Below are 12,967 nucleotides of genomic sequence, written 5' to 3' on the forward strand. Positions count from 1 at the left end.
TGCAATGAAGTCAAAGGATTCAGCAGAACCAATTTTTCAGACAATCGACCAACAGATTGCTTCTGACCCACACAGAATAGATCGGAAAACCCTAATCACTTCAGTTTTTAAAAAGTATATCGTGGTTTACAGAATCAAATGTCACCGCCATGTCGTACTATATCATGCCGATTTGTTATCCGGCATCCATATTTGATATGCAAAAGGATGTAAAAACCATCAGGTTTGAAGTTACAGAGCGTTAGAGAAAAATCCATGCTGGTTCTCAGAGATTCAGTTACCGCAAACCGAAAACATGACATCGTTGACGATCCTCTCAAATACTTGCGAGCAGAAAGCTGGCAACACCTCAGTAGTTAAGAACATCCAGTTTGTTAACTTTTTTGAAGATTAGGTTCATAAACGTTTTTTTTCAGATGGAAGGAATTTTTTCTTGTTCTAGAGACTGAGTAAAAATGCGCGTAAGAGGTTTATACATTATTGATTGATTGATTGATTGATTTATTTATAGAGGCTTTAAATATTTAGTTCATTCGCCTCTTAATTATACATTATTGTACTGCCCCTTCTTTCATAAAAGTCCCATCTGTAAAAACAAGCAAGCAAGAAAATCAGCTTTTTCTGTTTTGGAATATATTTTAAAACTGTGATCACAACTTTCAGCATAGACGAAAACCATTAAATAGAATGTGTTCTAGGTTGTCATGATAAATCGTAAGACCTGAAATTTTCGAAATTGGATCATTGGTAAGGTCGGGAGCACAATTTTTATTCGTTATGGGACTGTTATGCGAGCATATTTGAGACCTTTTTCAAATCTACTCGTATAACAGTCCCATACAGAATATGTTTTGCTAACCAAGCTACTTTCTAAGACTTAAATTTGATCATTTTTGAATTTCTAAATGCAGCTATCAGAAAAAGAAACATAATTTTGGAAAATTAACGTGAATTCCACATTGTAAGTTGAATCTTTTTACGATTTTTGATTGCATCTGATAGTTTTTAGCTCAGGAAGACATTCCTTCCTTCTTACTTACTGCCCTGCTTTCGAAAACTAATGTGCATAATACGACATAAAGTGAGTTGAATTTTTTTTGAATGATTCAAAGCAATAAATCTAAGACTATTTCGCCGAAAGAATCATAGAAAAGTAACTAACTCCGTGGTATTCCAAGTATGGGACTGTTATGCGTGTATATTTTATATAAGACAGCCACGAGTTGATATTTTTTTCGAAATTTCTAGATCAAAATTTCTTTTTTTATTGTTTTACATTGAAGCCCTATGTTCAAAATGACAAATTGTCAGGTTAGATGAAAAATGAAGAAAATTCATATGGGACTGTTATGCGAGTAGGGGTAGTGTAATTGAATGAAATGACTCAAAGACTAGACAACAAATTTCTTGCTTCGAAGCAACGTGGGACTTGAGAAGTGAGACGTGGGAGGTAAAATATTAAACATGAGAACGGTGAGATGTGAGTAGCAGAAACGTGAGCACAAGTGAAAGTATGAAAGTGATGCTTATGGAACCGAGATGTGAGACGTAAGAAGGGGTGCGGTGAACCGTGAAACGTCATCTTTTGTTTATCTACTGATTTTGGTTGACTTTGAACGAAGATAAAGATCAATTAACTTGGAATTTAAACATTTTTCTTTTGGTTCAAAGAAAAGGTTTCAAAATCAGTATAGGTATATAAAAAACGTCAAAAATTATAAGACATATTTTTAAAACACATTTTTTGTGCTGTTGCAAAAAATACTTTCCAAATATAATCCAATACCAAAATGGATCCGGTGAACTCACTCTCCCTTACTATTTCTCCAAAGCTTGTTCGTGTTGCATATATGTCATTTAAAGCAAATTTAAACTTGATAAAACCCTGCATAAATCGTTGAACCAAACTTGTTTCTTAACCATCATACTTGTTGATGTCTGAAAATGTTTGAGCTTATCGCTACTTAAACCGAAACCGAAGACCATAATGTCACGTTTTAAACGTTCTCTTATGCAGAACGAGTTAACTTCGAACTGCATAAACGTATTTCAGTTGAAAAAAAGGTTCTTCCGACCATGGATGGCATTCTTCCGTTATTGCTGGTTTTGGGAAATCAATCAAACTCGGATTCAGTTCCAGATGCATTCAACGGGTTTAGTTCGGAATATTTGTACGGCGATGCTCGCCAAAGGATTCAAGATGTTAAGAACTTTCGCTACCAATACGATTTTATCATAGTTGGAGCCGGAAGTGGCGGTTGTGTTATGGCAAATCAGTTAAGTGAAAATCCAAACTGGAACGTTCTGCTGCTAGAGGCTGGCGTTGAGGAAAATTTCTTACTCAGCGTTCCTTTAACTGCCCCACTTAATGCTGCAACAAGTGAGTATAACGCTTTGATTTTATTTCTGCGAACCGACTTAAAGGATATTGTTACAGGTTATAATTGGAATTATGTGCCAGAAAAATCATCACATAAGGTATGTGCAGCTCAATCAGCTAATTTGTGCTCCTGGCACGCTGGTCGTGGATTGGGTGGAACAAGTCTGTTGAATTACATGATCTATACACGGGGTCATTACCGAGACTACGATGAGTGGTCCGATGCTGGAAATCATGGTTGGAGCTACGAAGAAGTTCGGCCATACTTCGAAAAGGGAGAACGTAACTTTATTCACCCAGTTACGATCCCATACGAAACTCCGCTGTATGATGAATTCAAAGAAGCCGTCAAATTATTCGGTTACGGCCAAGTAACACCACAGAACAAAACGCAACTAGGGTTTTACAGGCTCCGATCTACGACTGTGAAAGGTCAGCGGAATAGTGCCGCCCGAATTTTTCTTCGGCCAATAAAGAATCGGAAGAACTTACATATATCCGTTCGCTCTCATGTAACAAAACTTTTGATTGACCCTAAGACTAAACGAGCCTTTGGTGTAGAGTTTGTGAAGGATGGAGAATCGTTCTTGGTTCGAACGAAAAAAGAGATCATTCTCTCAGCCGGTACGATTGGTTCCGCAAAGCTTCTTCTGTTGTCCGGTGTAGGACCTCAGGAGCAACTCAAAAATTGTTTAATTCCGGTTATTAAATCTTTACCTGTTGGTCACAATCTTCATGACCACTATGGTAGTCTATCTTTGAGATTTTCTGTAAAACAACGACAACCGGAAATGTCTAACCAGGCAGCTTTTGAACAGTATCTCAACGAAGGTTATGGCCCTTTTACGGTACCATATCAATTCGAATCGATTGCGTTTATGAAATCTGGCAACTCTCAGCTTCCAGAAGACTTTCCTGATTTCGAAGCATTATTTTTGAACATACAGTTACAAAAGTCATCCTCCAAGGCGTTCCAACTTCTCGGACTAGATCAAGCACTGGACTCAATTGGGCTTATCAACAATCGCAATCAAAGCACCTTTTTAATTGCTATCTTGTATATACGTCCTAAAAGTAGAGGACAAATCTCCCTCAAATCGAAAGATCCTTTTGCTCAACCCGAACTGAAACCTGGATATTTCGAGCATCCGGATGATGAGGCGAATTTCTGTGAATCCATGAGAACAATCATTCGGCTGGGAGAATCACACCCTTTGGCAAAACTAGGCGCCAAATTCGATAGAGCTTATACACCGAATTGCGATAATTATCAGCTTGAAAGTGACGCTTTTTGTCAATGTTTCATAAGAAACTATGTTTGGGGAACGTATCACCTCGGGGGAACTTGTAAGATGGGTCCCAAGGGCGATCCAACGGCCGTTGTGAGTCCGGAACTGCTCGTGCATGGCATCGAAAATCTTCGAGTGGTGGATGGATCCGTCATTCCGGCGCCCATCGCCGGTCATCCGAACGGAGTTATTTACATGATTGGACAGAAAGCTGGTGATATGATAAGGAAAAAGTGGCAGTGAACTATTTGTGAGAAGTTTGCAGAAACGTTATCGATGTAATGTGAACCACAGCTGTTTTTATCAAAATAAAACTTGAAACAATGAAAACTTTATAGATCAAGATAATTTTACTCGATCTTATTCAGGACTGGCATTAACAAGCTTTCTAATAAATGGCATTGTCCTCCCAGCTAAACCACATTGCATATGTTTGAAAGGAACCAAATAAAACATCTATATATATATATATATATAAAAAGCAATTTCTGTGGGTTTGTTTGTTTGTTTGTTTGTTTGTCCTCTATAGGCTCAGCCATCTTAAGTGCAAGAGAGCTGAAATTTGGCATGGATACTTATTAGGACCAGGAATGATGAAAAATGTTTTCAGATTTTCGGATTACCCCTTCTAAAAGGGGTCGTCCATACAAGACAAATATTGTTTTCGCGATATTGACGTTATTTTTCGTCGGATTGTAACAAAAATCTCAAATCACGCTCTTGGCTCATTTTCAACACCTTTCATGCTTCCTAATCTAATCTATCCGTCTATAATTTTCATTACTTTCATTTGAAATTCTTCCTATTAGAATGTATAATTCACCGAAATGCCATTAATCATTAAATTAAAAAACAAAAATTTGCACATAGAGGTTTTGAAAGATGGAGAATTGATTCCGGGTATTGATTTTTGTGACAGGGGTCTGCAAAAGGGGTCGTCCATATGAACTGTTCAGTGTTTTTACTATATTGACGTTATTATGCGATGGAATGATATGCAAATTTGCACATGAGTGTTTTGAGGGATGAGCAATCAATTCCAGGTAATAAATACTGAGTCAGGGATCGGCCAAAGGGGTCGTTCATATCAACTTTCTAATGTTTTTACGATATTGGCGTTATTATGCATTGGATTGAGATGAAAATTTGCAGACGGGGATTTTAAGGAATGGACAATCGATTCCAGTTATCAAATTTTGTAGAAGGGGTCGGCAAAAGGGGTCGTCCATATCAATTGTTCAATGTTTTTGCGATATTGGCGTTATTATAGTTTTAATTTTGATGGAAATTTGCACAAGAGTATTTTAAAGAACGATCAATCGATTCCAGGTTTCAAATTCAGGGTCAAGGGTCGGTAAAGGGTCGTCCATATTAACACTGTTTTTTGAGATATTAATGCTTAAATACATTGGATTAAAATGGAAACTTGGTACGTGAGAGTTTCAAGGAACAAGTAATTGAATTTTAATTCAGAGGTCTGCGAAAGGGGTCGTTCATATAAACTGTTCAATGTTTTTGCGGTATTGACGTTATTATGCCTTGGATTGCGATGAAAATTTCCACATAGAAGTTTGAGGAACGCTCAATTGTTTCAGGTTTCATATCTCGAGTCAGGGGTCGGCAAAAATGGTCGTCCATATTATTTTTTCAATGTTTTTGCTATATTGGAGGTTATTCTGCGAGTCGTGACGCGACTCATAAAATTTCACTTCTTTATCCTGACTCCAGAAAATGATTCAGAGAAGAATCGTTAGTATGAATGAGCTCCAAAAATCGATCACAGGACATTTGAACTGAAACTTCAAGCCTTGAGTGGTTTCTGGAATCGGCGCAACGATGTGAAATTTTACACATCATGTCACGTGACTCTCAGAATAAGCTCAGTTTATACATCGAATTATAATGAAAAATTTGCACATAAGAGTTTTACTGAACATGTAATTGATTTCACGTGTCAAATTCTGACAAAGAATCAGTAAAAGGAGTCGTTCATAATATTTGCGATTTTTTTTTTCAAAAACTGCGTTGTTAGGCATTATATCAGGGCAAAAAATCAAATTCAAATAAAAGTTTGGCAGGACGAGGAATCGATTCCTGATAACAAACTTTCCATTAGACGACAGAAAAAAGGGTCGTCCACATTTACTGTTTAATGTTTTGCAATAATTGTTTTGTTATGCTTGAGATCCAGACAAAAATTCATTCACGGGTGTTTTACAAAACGGATAATTGGTTTTTGAATTAAAATATTGAATCAGACGACAGACAAGGGGTAGTTCGTATTACCTTTATAATATGTTAGAAATAATTTCGTTATTATGCATCCGAAATTGACAAAAAATCGTACACGGGTGTTCTTTTCGACGGTCAATTAATTTCTTATTTTAAATTTCCGTTTGGTAGACAAGTAAATAGTTTGCTTGCAAATTCTGTTTAGTATTTTAAGCAATTTTTTCCTGAAAATGTGTCCCAACTTCCAACCAAATAACAAATCATCAGCTTTAAAGTTAAAAGCGAAACGAAGTTCGTATGGGATCAGCTAGTATAATATATATCCTAATACTTTTCTACTGCTTCTACTGTTTTTCTACTGTGACTGAAACAATTTTGGCTGTTCATTGATCTTTGCTGTTCTTACACCACTCTTAGGCCGATGACATAGTGAATACGATGCGATGCGATGCGGCGAATGCGATCCAATGCGGTGAACCACATTTGATGAAAATGTACACGGAAAATAATAAAAAGGTAAAATTTACCGAGACAGCAAAGGTGAACGCTCGCAAAAGCCAAAAAGGTAACTTCTACCTATTCGAGGTGAAACTCACCTCACAGCGAGGTGAAAAATACCTGAAACGAAGAATGAAAAAAGGTACAATTCACCGAGAAAAAAGGTGAATCCAAAAAAAGGTAAATTTTACCTCGTAGCGAGGTGAATTGAGCTGAATCAAAAAGTATAATCCACCAAGAAAGAAAGGTAAATCCAAATAAGGTAAAACTTACCTCGTAGCGAGGTGAAGTTGACCTGGATTGAGCTAAACAAAACGGTACAAATCATCTCGAAAAAAAGTAACTATTTGACGAATCCGTTTATTGAGGTTAAGCTGTTTTGCCGTTAAGGAACAAAATTTGCTTCGTGCACAATATGTGAAAATCGGAACAAAATAGTAAGTGTTTTCTAAGATTTCATTTAGTTGTGCTGGTTCTCTTCATAATATTTTGCTTTTGTTTCAGATCGGCCCACAGAGCATTGTGTTGTATTCCCGGTAGCCTTCAGATATTATTCCGGAAAAGCCGGACCTGACAAGCTTGGCGAACAAAGGACTTGCCTCAACAATTTTTAAATAACACGGTGATATATTTCAAAAATAAATATTAGGTAACAGTCCTTATTTATTTCAAATAAATACCTATTTTTTCATGAATTGGGTTTTTTTAAATTAATTTTTATTGAAGAAACCAATCAAACAAACTAGCATTTACCTTTTAAATCAGTGAATGGGAAAACGGTATTATTTACTATTTTGCTAGGTGAATGAGAAAATGGTAAAATCTACCTTTTTGCTAGGTGAATTGAAAAAAGGTAAAATTTACCTTTTTGCTAGGTGAATGAAAAAAAGGTAAAATTTACCTCGAATTAGGGGTGGAAAAAATTCACCTCGCAAAAAGGTAAATTTTACCTTTTTTTTATTTTCCGTGTATGTGAATCGCTTAAACCTGACATACTCAACACGGCGAAGGAGATGTCAATTTGTACCGCCGCTCGAGTTCGCATAGGCTGCGTCCGTAAATTTTCCGCCAATTCGCATCGCATCGCACTCACTATGTCATCGGCCTTATACTGCCTATTTTGCAAATCTCTGTGTCGAAAATGCGCTGAGAGGTGTACTGTACCAAATATGATTATGGTTGGAAAAACCACTACTGGCACTCAAGCTCCCAAGCAAAATGATCTATGACAACTACATTCAAGCGGAACAAGAAAAAAAATTGATGAAATTTTCGTTCTATTGGATAATTCATCAAAAAAAAAGTGAGGATCGAACTCACTGCAAAATTTTCATCTCGATTGATAGCCCGATATCTTATCCAGTGCTTCATCTGAGTCGGTTAGCAAATGAAGGTTTTTTGTCATAGTCTGGTGTGTTATGGTGTTTATATTCACACGCACAGTTCATCTTGGCTGGGGGTTTTTTGCCGTCGGTTGGGAACAAAAATTGTTTTTTATACCAGTTCACATATACACACAGCGCTTAGTACAGTATTCTTGCTGACTGATTGTTTGCATCCTGCTTTATCTTGTGATAGGATATGGGATATATTTTATTTGGTTTCATTCAGACATAGGCGATGCGGTTGCACTTGGAGCACAATGCCAGTTATTAAATAGAAAGCTTGTTAATGCCGGTCCGGCGTAGAATCTTATACCGATAATTCCACCTCCAAGGAAGTTCATTATTAGAGTAGAGTCTGATTTATGGGTGTAGAGATTCAACTTGTATTACCTATGACCAATATTTCACCCGAAACTGCACCTCGATTTGAGACAGCGTAGAAAAACTATGAAGGTTTAAAAATTCGAAGTGTCAACTTATCAAAAGGCGCACGAAAATGTGCGCCTGAGAGACGCGCAGTACAAATATGACTTCGTAAACTGAACAAACTATTTGTTCAATAAACAGTTTTTGTTGCTTCGCTTCATTTCATTCACAACTGTGTGACTTCTTAATTCCCTAACAGATTTAAAAATTTTTAAAGAAAATCCAAATTTTCTTCAAAAACACTTCCACAGAGTTCATAGCAAACAGCATAGGTAGAGGGCAAGCAGGATGAAACCCTTCTCGAGGACTGTTGGGATACCATCAAAACAGCCACTAATATCACTGCGGAGAACGTCATCGGGCATGTGAAACGAACACGACGGAACGACTGGTTCGACGATGAGTGTAGGAGGATGCACCCGGCGGAACGTGGAAAATCACCGACAGCGGAAGAGGCAGCGAGTCCGAATGTTCCAGGAAAAAAAGCACCGCCTGGAGGAGGAGAAGTCCAAGAAGCTGGAACAGCTGCATCGTTTCCAAGAAACTCGAAAGTTCTATCAGAAACTCGACGCATCCCAAAAAAGCTTCGTGCCGCAAGCCGAAATGTGCAAGGATAAGGACGGAGACATCCTGACGGACAATCCCGAGATGATAACAATGTGGAAGCAGCACTTCAATGAACACCTGAACGGCGCACATGCAGGAGATCAAGACGATGGGGGAAGGTACATCGCCGGCGTAGCAAATGACGTAGAGGAGCCACTCCCAACGATGAGTGAGGTTAAGGAAGCCATTCGCCAGCTGAATAGAAACAAGTCGGCTGGTAAGGATGGTATCGCAGCTGAACTTATCAAAATGAGCCCGGACAAGTTGGCCGATTGCCTACACCGGTTGATGGTCCAGATCTGGAACACAGAATAGCTACCGGAGGAGTGGAAGGAGGGGGTAATATGCCCCATATACAAGAAGGGCGACAAATGGGACTGTGAGAACAACCGAGCGATCAATGTCCTCAATGCCACCTACAAAGTGTTGTCCCGAATCCTGCTCCGCCACTTTGCGCCACAAACAAAAAGATTCGTGGGAAGTCATCAGGCCGGCTTCACGGAGGGACGGTCTACGACGGACCAGATCTTCACACTACGGCAAATCCTACAAAAATGCCGTGAATACCAAGATCAATCGTGACGAGCTATTGGAAATCATGGGCGAGAACGGCTTCTCCGGGAAGCTGTCCAGACTGATCAAGGCGACGGTGGATGGAACGCAGTACTGTTTGCGAATTCCGGGTGAATTGTCGCGTTAATTTGAGTCGCGCAGGGGGCTTCGACAAGGCGATGGTCTATCCTGCATGATGTTCAACGTGGTGCTAGAAGGTGTTATTCGACAAGCGGTGAGCGAAATTCGGGGAACGATTTCCATCAGATCCAGTAAACTTACCTGCTTTGCCAACGACATTGATATAGCCGGCAGATCATCTGCTTTGGTGGAGAAGATCTAAAGAAAAATGAAACGCGAAGCAGGAAGGATTGGGTTGATGATTAATACGGCAAAGACAAAGTATATGCTTGCCTGCGGTTCCGAGACTGACCGAGCCCGCTTGTCCAGTAATAACAAGGTCACGATCGACGGCGACGAGCTGGAGTTAGTCGAAGACTTCGTCTAACTCGCCTCACTAGTGACCGTTGATAATGACATCAGCTGTGAGATCCGGTGGCGAATTATCAGCGGAAGTCGTGCCTACTATGGACTCCACAAGCAACTGTGGAGGATGAACCACGAGCTGGCGCGACTCTTCGGCGAACCCAGTATCCAGAAGGTGGTGAAGGCTGGACGGATACGGTAGGACAGGTTGCAAGAATGCCGGACGACTGTCCTGCGAATCCGGTAGAAACGAGACGAGCAGGGGCGCAACGAGCGAGGTGGTTAGACCAAGTGGAGCGTGATCTAGCAAATGATCGGAAATTAACTGAAAACTCAGAAAATATCTTTTTCCAGTCTGAGAACTTTGTCCAAACACAAATTTGATAGAACCTTGGTCATCTGATTTCTGCTGTTGGTTGATGTTTACAGTTCAACTCAAAACTCATCATCGTGAATTTTCGTTTTAATAATTTTAGTAAGAATAGAATCATTTTCACAGAAAAGAGCAAAAATGTCGTGCACAAATAATGTACTTTACCCAACATTTCGCTGAGTCAGTAAGCGAAGATGGAAGGAAAAACCATATAAATCTGGGTGGAAACCGGATCCGGTGGACACAATTTCGGAAAGTAAAATCACGCGTGCTAACACCAGTTTGGGCCAAAAAAGTGGGATCCCTTCGTAGCACCGTCCATCGTACCGGACAAATGCTGTTTTTGGTTTGGCCTGATTTTCCATCAGTTCACTACTCTAAAAACCCGACGGCTTGGTCCAAATCGTACCGAATATGATGAATTCGCCAAATTGCTCTCAAGGGAGATCGGTTGAATCTTTTTGAGCCCATAAAAATTTTGAAAAAAATGTGAAGCTTTCAGATTCCATCGAAAACTATGCAAAAGACTGAAAAAGTGGTCAAAATTATCGCCAATCAGTCTGCTGAAATGCGATCACTGACCAACGATTGATTAGAATCCAATTCCTAATTACCTACTGCTAAAAAATACTATAGAGAACATGAAAGTGAAAAAAAAAATTGATTTGTTCCAAAGATGTGTTTAAACTTTTTTTTTGTGTTTAGGCATAAAGGGACACCCTAAAATAGACTGAGTCGATTTAAGAGTCTTTTTTGAATTTCTCAAACCCTGGATTTTAAAGAGCTTTCTTTTGGTTCAAATCTTGATTTTTTGCTGAATTTTTAAGCAAAGTTTACATGAGTATATTTGAACTTTTATGTTTGTATGGGAAACCTGAATATTTTGGTGTGTAAATAAACATAGATTACGTTTTTCTACTGTGAAATCGAGTCTGGGAATGGTTTTTTATGTTTTTTGTGTTTTTTTATTTCTTGAAGGAAATTGTCCGCCTAACAACTTTGTCAAAAACCGTAACTGCATCATCGCCGAAAGTAGCCTTGTGAGTAAATGGAAAGCAAGTGCCTCACTGATGAGTAGTCCTCAGTCCCAGCATCCGCAAATGAAACTGCTCTGTTAGTAAATGGAACGCAAAGTGGTAATAAGCTAACATTCTTAACACCTTAACACCTATTCCTCCAGAGATTGTCTTATACTACTGTTACTGCTGCTTCTGTTGGTTATACGTTGAAACAATAGTCATACTCTGCTTCGAACGGACTGTTTGTGGGCTCAATGCTGAACGGGTGATGAGAAAAAACAATTACCCCGCATTGAACTGTTTATGTCTGTAGACTCGCTCGCTGAGTGAGAACGATAGTTCCTGGCGAAGGGTAGATTGACTGGTTTCTGACGCTGAATGGGCAATTTGTACCTCGCACAAATAACTTTGGTGCTGAATGGGTACAGTTGTCCCGCGTGGAAAAGTATGTTAGTTGATCTGGCGCTGAAAGGATATCGCATATCCCGCGTAGATTGTTTGAAAGCGTAAAGTTGTCCAGTTCGATAACTGTAAGCTCAAATTGGTGTTCCCTTATATATTTATTTATTTATTTTTTTAACCAGCATTACCAAAGACCGCTCTCAATTGTTTTTTTTTAATCCTTTCTTAATTAAATGTCTCAAAGAAAGTTGAAAAATGTAAACGAAAATGCAAAAAAGATTATTTCGAAAACCTTCTTAACAATTCTCCCTATTCGAAACTTTGGAAGAATATAAATTCTGTCTTAGGGAACTCCAGAGAAAATTCTAGAGCTGAGATCAACCTGACTGTTAATAATCGAATTACTAGTAATAAGAAAGAAATTTGTGAACTTTTCAACTCCTATTTTACCAGTATTGGTAGAAATTTGGCAAATAATATTGTAGTCGACTCATCTTTCGACAAATTATCTTTCATAAACAGAGTTCCTAACACCATTTTCTTACGACCTGCTACAGTCAATGAAGTTATTCAAACTATAGGATCATTGAAAAATAAAAAGAGCTGTGGTCCTGATAACATTCCCTGCAGCTTATTAAAATCTAACTGCTTAGAAATGGCACGTATTTTAACTGCATGCTTCAATTCTATTTTGGTATCGGGGGTCTATCCCGAAAGTCTAAAAGTCGCTAGAGTTGTTCCCGTTTTTAAGGCAGGCGATGAAACGAATATAAATAATTACCGTCCAATTTCAACACTTCAACAAAACTCCTGGTAAGTCGACTCAACAACTTTATCAAAGAAAATAACATCTTATATAGCCTGCAATTCGGTTTCAAAGCTGGGTCCAGTACGCTTATTGCAATGTGTGAACTGATAGATTCGGTAATTGAAAACATAGACACAAAAAAAATTGTAGGAGGATTGTTTCTGGACCTAAAAAAAGCCTTTGACACGCTTGATCATGACGTTCTTCTTAGGAAACTGGATTGCTATGGAATAAGAGGAGTTGCTAATAATATCTTTCGTAGCTATCTTACTGGACGGAAACAGTATGTTTCTATTGATAAAGTAAATAGCTCGTTGGGACAAATAGAAGTGGGTGTGCCTCAAGGTAGTAACATTGGGCCACTACTTTTTCTACTATACATCAATGACTTATGCAACCTGTCATTACATGGTACCCCCAGATTATTTGCAGATGACACAGCTTTATTTTATCCAGAGAATTGTCCCAATGTCATAATCGGAAAAATGCAAAAAGACTTAGAGATTCTGGG

General features: G+C 38.7%; 2 protein-coding genes across 3 annotated transcripts in view; one reads left to right on the forward strand and one right to left on the reverse strand.

Annotated features, from left to right (window-relative positions):
• Window positions 1-12,967, reverse strand: part of LOC129751498 (glucose dehydrogenase [FAD, quinone]-like) — a 208,644-nt gene that overhangs the window by 102,497 nt on the left and 93,180 nt on the right. The gene's annotated exons all lie outside the window — the stretch shown is intronic.
• Window positions 2,020-4,107, forward strand: LOC129751500 (glucose dehydrogenase [FAD, quinone]-like). Its single transcript, XM_055747036.1, has 2 exons — window positions 2,020-2,380; window positions 2,438-4,107. The coding sequence occupies exons 1-2, from the start codon at window positions 2,077-2,079 to the stop codon at window positions 3,910-3,912; spliced, it is 1,779 nt and encodes a 592-aa protein (XP_055603011.1). The 5' UTR covers window positions 2,020-2,076; the 3' UTR covers window positions 3,913-4,107.

Source organism: Uranotaenia lowii, chromosome 3, assembly GCF_029784155.1.
Source record: "Uranotaenia lowii strain MFRU-FL chromosome 3, ASM2978415v1, whole genome shotgun sequence".
NCBI lineage: Eukaryota > Metazoa > Arthropoda > Insecta > Diptera > Culicidae > Uranotaenia > Uranotaenia lowii.